At 40.7% G+C, this 7,928-nt stretch overlaps 4 protein-coding genes across 4 annotated transcripts; 2 read left to right on the forward strand and 2 right to left on the reverse strand.

The window, feature by feature from the left end:
- Nucleotides 1-33: 33 nt before the first annotated feature.
- On the forward strand, nucleotides 34-1,502 carry JH06_3990 (hypothetical protein; the record flags this gene model as incomplete). The annotated part of the gene is given in 7 exon segments (XM_014674223.1): nucleotides 34-150; nucleotides 182-370; nucleotides 385-499; nucleotides 530-872; nucleotides 891-963; nucleotides 994-1,302; nucleotides 1,335-1,502. 7 exon segments carry the CDS (start codon nucleotides 34-36, stop codon nucleotides 1,500-1,502), a joined length of 1,314 nt encoding a protein of 437 aa, XP_014529709.1.
- Nucleotides 1,503-1,515: 13 nt separating this feature from the next.
- Nucleotides 1,516-3,686, reverse strand: JH06_3991 (pre-mRNA-processing factor; the record flags this gene model as incomplete). Its single annotated transcript, XM_014674224.1, has 11 exons — nucleotides 1,516-2,174; nucleotides 2,205-2,472; nucleotides 2,504-2,587; nucleotides 2,618-2,758; nucleotides 2,790-2,857; nucleotides 2,888-3,071; nucleotides 3,101-3,188; nucleotides 3,222-3,280; nucleotides 3,311-3,415; nucleotides 3,449-3,523; nucleotides 3,555-3,686. The coding sequence occupies 11 exons, from the start codon at nucleotides 3,684-3,686 to the stop codon at nucleotides 1,516-1,518; spliced, it is 1,863 nt and encodes a 620-aa protein (XP_014529710.1).
- Nucleotides 3,687-3,846: 160 nt separating this feature from the next.
- On the forward strand, nucleotides 3,847-6,474 carry JH06_3992 (DNA excision repair protein; the record flags this gene model as incomplete). The annotated part of the gene is made up of 13 exons (XM_014674225.1): nucleotides 3,847-3,891; nucleotides 3,929-3,983; nucleotides 4,014-4,138; nucleotides 4,169-4,373; nucleotides 4,455-4,528; nucleotides 4,558-4,623; nucleotides 4,654-4,962; nucleotides 4,992-5,453; nucleotides 5,484-5,656; nucleotides 5,687-6,023; nucleotides 6,054-6,218; nucleotides 6,249-6,386; nucleotides 6,418-6,474. 13 exons carry the CDS (start codon nucleotides 3,847-3,849, stop codon nucleotides 6,472-6,474), a joined length of 2,211 nt encoding a protein of 736 aa, XP_014529711.1.
- Nucleotides 6,475-6,494: 20 nt separating this feature from the next.
- On the reverse strand, nucleotides 6,495-7,693 carry JH06_3993 (hypothetical protein; the record flags this gene model as incomplete). The annotated part of the gene is made up of 6 exons (XM_014674226.1): nucleotides 6,495-6,833; nucleotides 6,864-7,206; nucleotides 7,236-7,319; nucleotides 7,348-7,429; nucleotides 7,461-7,634; nucleotides 7,669-7,693. The coding sequence occupies 6 exons, from the start codon at nucleotides 7,691-7,693 to the stop codon at nucleotides 6,495-6,497; spliced, it is 1,047 nt and encodes a 348-aa protein (XP_014529712.1).
- Nucleotides 7,694-7,928: the final 235 nt, after the last annotated feature.

The following is a 7,928-nucleotide window of genomic DNA, read 5'->3' on the forward strand; positions in this document are numbered from 1 at the left end:
TATTCGTTTTCGCAGTCACCACAGTTTAAGGAGATGAAATACTCTCATCATTCATCAATTGAAGAGTTGGTGAGCCAACAGCTGCAGCGGAATGAGATGGATGGAATTAATCAAATACGCTTCGCAGCAACTCCGTCAATTCCAAAGAATGTTTGAGTTATGAAAAGAAACTAATGATTAGTATGCAAGCCAAATTGCAATGACCAATGCAGCATGGTCTCCTGAAGATGTTGGCATGCTTCTCTTCGCCATGTATCGTGTTTTATTTCAGTCTCGACCTGATGCACCGAATGACATGATGATTCAGATTCCTGTGACATGTTTCATTCTTCTTCCGATCATGGTGACTCATTTTGTTGGCAAATTGATAGTATGTGATCGTAGACGCCTCTTCAACTACAAGATGGAATGGCTGTCAAGTCTGCCATGCGTCAATTAGCATATTACACACAACAAACACATCGGCAAACCATTATTCGACCAGAAATCGTCTCAATAAGTGATATAAGATCATTTGGTTAATCTGTAGTGCGTCGTAAAAGTGCCGAAAATGGGTCACTGAATCGACGGTTCCTCATTTTCACAATTATCAAGGAATTGGATACAGAAGATGCATGCAAGTTGTTCTATTTAAAATCGTTTCTACGCTGTTTCTACTTCGCAGTGCCTTCCATTCGAAATGATTTTCTCAGTGCCTTCACACTTTTTTTTGCAGAGCAAGTCGAATCGTCTCTCGTGTTTGAGCAAAGCTGTAATGTTGGGGAATTATCTCAGATGGTTATCAATACTCGAAACATGCAACATGATGAAATGACAGATCACAACCGAAGTGATCCTTGTGTATTCTTGTATCACAGACAAATGAGTTATCTGTTGGATTTCTGTTCCAGGTTTTTCATTCGACCTTTCCCAATAGTTCTTCTGAATTCTATTTTGGGTTTGTTTCGTTCTTCAATCATTCTTGTATCTCTATGTGTGTTTACTCATGCCTAGTCGTCATTTAGTATGGTTTCAAAGTGTCTATACAATGTGATTCTTACTCAACCTGAGTTAGCTAATGTTGCTGCTCGTTTTTTTGTCAAAGCATGGCCTTGGAAGGATTCATCACGAGAAGTCCTCTTTTTACGGCAAGTAGAGTGCACATTATTCATTATTCCCGCGGATTATCAACGTTCTTTCTTCTCCATTGTATTCCCAAATGCAAAAGCAGCGTTAACTTCTCCAAATCGCTTTGTGTCTCTCCAGTCACTTCAAATGCTTATTCGAATCATCCAGAGTAGTATGGCAATTCTTAGTTCAAAGGTAAGTGGAATGCTATTATGATTCATATGAAGATGGTTCAAGGAATATCAGAAGCTCTATCGAATTTGCAGAATCATTGGTGTGATAGTGTTCGCCAGTATGGGAATATCTGTTTGCGGAACTTGTTGTTAAAAGCAGAACTCCGAGATTCGTCATCGTCAGAAGAATTCCGAGGTCGATCAGAAGCGTTCACCTCATAGCTACACTGTAGTTTCATTCAATTTGTTTGTAACAAACACAATATTGAGGTGCAGGAGTCGCTGCTGCTTGTGGATATCCATAATACTGATAGTACTGGTAATAGTACTGAGCATATTCAGGACTGTTGGGATCTGTAGGCATGGCAGGCATAGCAGGCATTGTTCCAGGAACAGTACCAGGAATGGCTGGATATGAAGCCATCTGTGTTTGTTGTGACTGGACAGGTTGTGAAGCGGGGATCGACTGTGTAGGTACTACAGGAGCACTTGGTGCAGTTCTCTTTTGTGAAGCCCGTTCTTCTTGTTGTGCAGCCTGTTCAGCACGTGCAGCCAACTTCCAAACTGAATAATCAGCCTTCAATCGGAGTAAATCCTGCACATCTGTACAGATGGTGGAAGAATAGTGTAGATACAACTCATAGAGACTCACTTTGTCTTGATGACTGAGAGACGAAGCCAAGCAATCATTCAATAGAGCCAACAAGGCCTCTGCAGGCTTCTCTGCAACAGAATATTCGAAATTCAAATAGAACTTCCAGAATACGAGCGATTCAGCACAACGGACCTTGTTATCCCCAAATACACTACGTGCTCGTGAGATGTCTTTACGTACCTTCCAGTAATAGTTCGCTATGTAAACTGCAATGAATGCATTTGCATCCTGACCATAGTCTATCCATCATTCTCATCTATCATATCAACCTTCTGTGGCCAAACGTTCCATCAGTTCTTCAGCTCCATCACGATCGTTATGTCGTAGCAACAACTCTACATAGAAGATTGATGCTTCAAGCAACTGAGGACATGTGGTCTCAAGAATGGAGTCGAGATACTGGCGTGTCTCATCAACTCGATCCACTTCCTCTAGCAATTGAGCCTTCAACAGCAACATGGAGACACTCTTAGGAAGATATGTCTGGAGACAGCGATCAACAATCTGCATTGTATCCTCATTCCCTCGAGCCAAATGCTATTCATCATTCACTCTGTTTAGTTCATACAGCCCATTCTACATATCGCATCCAGAACTCCTCATATAGAGCACATGGAATCAAACAGCGCTCAAATAACACTGTGATACTGTTCTAGTCTTCATCACTCCTAACCATTACTACCACATTCCCGTGAATCAGTTCATAATCCAAGTAATTCCTCCAATTGGTTAGATCGTTCTGACCTAAAGGCTTCACATGGAAATACAATCGCTTGAATCGCTTCTCATATCCTTCACGTTCCTTCACTTCCTTTAATGTAGCCTATAGTCTAACAAATAACGAACAGACATACTTCAAATGTTGCCTTCCTCAGATCGATCAACATCTGCTTCATGACCAATACTTTCTCTTCATCACTCTCTATTCATGATTTTGGAATTCCAAAAATACTCAACTTATTCGACACATCTTCTTCATAAGCACTTTCCAAAGCATCCAACTCCTCTTTAGTGGCTAACACTTGTACAGTTTCTTGTGAAGCGAATGCCATAAATGGGTCCCAATAGCTCTGTATATCCTTGAATGGAGTTGAGAGAATTTGACTGTACAAAGCGGCTACAGTTTCAGGGGTATTCTAAAATGAAATGAGAGAGACAGACGTACACAAGATGTCTCGAACATCACATAATTATCCCATAACTTGCCACTTTTGGGATCAGTTCCTACAAGCGATACAGCCTTCTTGAAGTATCTAAAGATCATTTATCAACTGAGAAAGTCATACTCTCTTGCTTCCGATATTAAATATACCGAAGCGAACGTCATAAAGTATATCCACATATCCTATGGCTCATACTCTTTGAGCATACATACAACACAGTAGGGAGCAGCTTCAACACCACGGAGCCAAATACTCTTCACTCGTTGAACTGTGGCTGGATCTTGTAAGCTTCCTCTCTTGATTTCATTGTCGCAGTACTATTCAATCAATATAGAAGAATTAAACAAAACCTTCTTCCAATAGCCGTAACAAAGAGGGAAACGAGTCAAGAACGTGTCATAGTATTTACGAACAGTAGCAATATCCTACCAATTATGCATTACCTTTTAAACCCACTTGGTCATCTAGCTTACCGAGTAAGTCACTCCATGAGCTGAAATCATCAGGGTCCTTTTCAACTGCAGATTTTAAAGTTTCAAACTCATTTGGTCCTTCAAGAGAAGCAAGAAGAGCGCTGTCAATTGGCATTAGTTTGTCTAGACGACATTAGACTTCTGCTCAACCAAAATGCATACGACCTACTTGAAGCCTAAACAAAGCGATGATAAATGAAAGGGAATAGAATGACGTTTAATCCACGAGTTGGAGCGCTACGACAATTCGTTTTTCGTCATTTTCTCCACGAAGAATGCCTCACTACAAAGTTGAGGATGATGACTTTGATGCCATGGATGTGATCGTCTTGAATTGAGTATCCAATGATTTAGTAGGATGCCAGTCTTGATGATGACATTGATATGGATATGGCAGATGAATACGATATCGGTACATATTTCAGCAAAGTATTTAGAATAGATGGGGGATTGGGTGTGATTGATTTTAGCATGTTACGACTCAAAGAGAATCACGAGACGAAGCCACTGTGGGTATGTCCCAATTTTCGAATCTTTTTAGACGTTTCTTCGAGACTCTATGAGAAAGTATCGATTTATGTATGCTGTTATGGCTAGGCAACGGACTTTCTAACAGCAATCGCAGAACCACTCTCTCGACCTCAATTCATCCATGAATATCGAATTACGGACTCTTCTTTATATGGTGCTGTATCTGTTGGATTAGAGACCGATCTAATTATCAATCGATTGGAACAAATGTCTAAAGTGGAACTAACAACTGAGATGATCGACCATATCAAAAGGAAAACTGCCACCTATGGTAAAGCAAAGTTAGTTCTTCGCAATGGAAAGTATAGAATATCCTTGATCTTGTGAATATGGTCTCTTAACAAACAAGTAGAAGCAAATAATGTATCAATTCGTCAAAAACTATTACAAATCAAAGATGTGGATGATTGTCGACTCTCGGACGATGTATCGGAGATAAGTTGTATGAAGTATAGGAATGGGATGAAGAAGTGGCACAGGAAGAGCGATATGTTGAACGCGAAGATAATCTGGATGTTCTTGTTGGAATCATTTGATGAGTTCATGGATAGCGATTAGATCCCGAGTTGATGGATGGAGATGATGAGCCTGTGGAAGAAGATGTAGAATTAGAGAAAACCAAGATGATTGTATCCTTTCCCATTCGTGATGGCATGGCTACTCGAGTGAAGGAGGTTGCGAAGATGCACAACTTCCCAATGATGGAAGAATACGATTTTCATCACGATCCTCGCAATCGCAGTTTCCGCATTCATCTAGCCCCATCAACTCATTTACGTCCGTATCAAGAACGGTGTTTGAATAAAATGTTTGGCAATAGTCGGGCTCGTTCAGGCCTCATTGTATTGCCTTGTGGTGCAGTAAGAATGGAATCTTGCATTCAGGGTAGGGAAAGACATTGGTTGGAATTACAGCTGCCACTACAATGAAGAAGAGTTGTATTGTTGTTTGTAACAGTAATCTGTCGGCATTGCAATGGCGTGATTCATTCCTTTCTTTCTGTGATGTTGCGGAAGGACGTGTTAAACTTATGGTAAAAGACAAATTAGAGCCGATTTCTGGCCCATGTATTCTTATCACAACTTACTATCAACTGTTCCGCGGGAAAAAGATTCGTCAGGAGCGAGAAGCCTTATTGAACGAGATCGAACGTCGTGAATGGGGATTGCTGATTCTCGATGAAGTACATGTGTGTCCAGCTGCAAGCTTTCAGAAGGTTGTATCGACTGTGAAGGCCCATTGCAAGCTGGGCTTAACAGCTACGTTGGTAAGAGAGGATGACAAAATCAAGGATCTGGATTTCCTAATTGGACCAAAACTGTATGAAGCCAATTGGATGGATTTGACAAATGTATTACTCTTTTAGGAATGTTAGAAATAGAAAGGATATTTGTCACCTGTAAAGTGTCTGGAAGTGTGGTGTGATATGCATCCCCTCTTTTACGAAGCGTATTTGCGTCAAACAGATTATGGCAAGAAGAAACTCCTCGGAGTATTGAATCCAGAGAAACTTCGTGCATTGGCATTCCTCTTAGATTTGCATGAGAAGCGAGGGTTGATGAATGAAGTGAGAATGAAGTGTAGAGATAAGATCCTTGTGTTCTGTGACAGTATTTATCCCTTGCGAGTATTTGCTGATCTGTTTGGTTATCCTGTGTTGACAGGAAGTACCAGTGACTCGAAGCGAAAGCATGATTTGAGCGATTTTAGACAACGAAGTGATCGAAATGTGGTGTTTCTGAGTAAGATTGGTGATACCTCGATCGATCTGCCAGAAGCAACAGTACTAATTCAAGTGGAAGGACAAGAAGGATCACGTCGACAAGAAGCTCAACGTCTTGGTCGTATTTTGCGTCCCAAAATTGGGATGGGTTCGGATGCACAAGCCTTCTTCTATACCTTAGTAAGTCGAGATACGAAAGTGTGATTGAACGAAAGGATTAAAATGTAGGAAGTGGGTAATGCGTTGAATCGTCAACGTTATTTGATGGCTCAGGGTTATACCTACAAGGTGTTAGTAAATATTACCAAAGGAATGGATAAAAAGACTGTGGAGTCAGCAAAGGGGATGAAAGTATTGATGGATGAGAGACAGATTCAGACTGTACTACAAAAGGTGTGAGAATAGGATAGATGTCATGATTAGGCTCTGGAAGTTAATTCGAAGTATTTGGATGAGAAGGAAAGGAAGAATTTGAAGAATGATGTTGATCGAGGTTTGGAACACACTCCATTGAGTCGACAAAAGAAGAAGGGGAAGATGCTTCGTAAAACACAACAGGCTGTAAGAAAGAGGGGGAGATTCTAAGAACTAGGCCATTTATGCGGGTAGTGAGATGATGAAATACACAGAGAAACGAGTTAGAACATGATTTGTTTGTTAAGAAACACATCAAAGAGACTTTCTTGCCATTTCAAGAGCCCCTTCCTTTGTTTTGTTTACTCCCATAAATCCATTGATATGGACGAATACACATCCCTCAATTCCACAACTTTGACACAATTCTTCATCACGAAGTCCCAACGAATGAGGGAGTAATTGTTGACGAAGTGCAAACGATTCAATACTTATATTCACAGCCTTCACACGCCATCCTTGATCACTTCCCTGAAAGATCACAAACTTGAAATAACCTTCCATTCCACGCTCTTTCTCGATCTCATACAAATGTTCCAGATAAGGGCAATAATTCTCCAACACCAAAATAGGCTCTGATGTTACATTTACTGCCTATTCCTTACACTCTCCATCATCTCTCACATGTTCCACGATCTGACGGGCAGGAAGCAATACTTCGACCTGTTCATGAAGATGATATGCGAGTTCTTCCATCATTATTCCCATTGCCAGACGGAAACATTCAATCTCTTTCTCTGTTGTGTACTCTTCATTCCAAGCAGGACGCAGACGAGAAATACGGCTCGAAACTGTAGTAGTGACCTTATAATTCTTTTCTCCAGTTGCTGAATCAATTCCATTGTCAACACCATCAATCTCTTCAATGAAAGCGCTATACATCTTCTCTTGAATTCTAGTTAATGTAGCATCATCCGTAATGTCAGGATAGAATTGCTGAATGATTTGCTTTCCAAAATGCTTCCAACTACTTCACAACCCACTCTCTATTCCTACACAAGTCCTGCAGAACTCATCTTTGTCTTATGCTGATCATCGAACGTTGCGTAATAGCCCTTCTGATGATGATCGAAGTGATTTCTATGTCTCCATACCTCAATTATCGTACTTCGTTTCATCATATTCGCCACCTACATCAACCACAATATCACACTGGTTGAGAAGATCTTGGTTACGGGTTCTTACAATAACTATTCTTACAAATCACATTAATCTATATACCATGGGTCCTGTATTCGGGGAGAAGTCTGAGCATTGGAACAGAAAGTGTCTCATCTGAATGAAAAGTACCGTTATGTGTTCCAATAGCTTTTCTGCCTTCAGGGATCATATCTGTATAAACTTCTCCGGCAAAGCCATGATTCATAGCATCACAAACATACGGAGGGAACAGATCTATTCCTTATACACATTATTAACACACGACCACAAACATTAAGAGATTTCTGCTGCATTGAAAAAGATAGTGATCTTCGACTACCTCCTCTATTCACAGATAATCATATAAACAGCATTTTCAGCAACAAACAACACATCCAACAGAGTAATCACACAATTGCTCACTTGAAGGAGTTTCCGCAACGACCACAGGTGTTACGATCATGATGCTTAGCCATGAAGACACCAGCTCCACAGACAGGGCACTCACGTCGCAGACGAGTCACCTTTCCACTCTCATCCACCTTGTAG

The sequence above is a fragment of the Blastocystis sp. subtype 4 genome, assembly GCF_000743755.1.
Source record: "Blastocystis sp. subtype 4 strain WR1 chromosome Unknown seqid_0014, whole genome shotgun sequence".
Lineage (NCBI taxonomy): Eukaryota > Bigyra > Opalinata > Blastocystidae > Blastocystis > Blastocystis sp. subtype 4.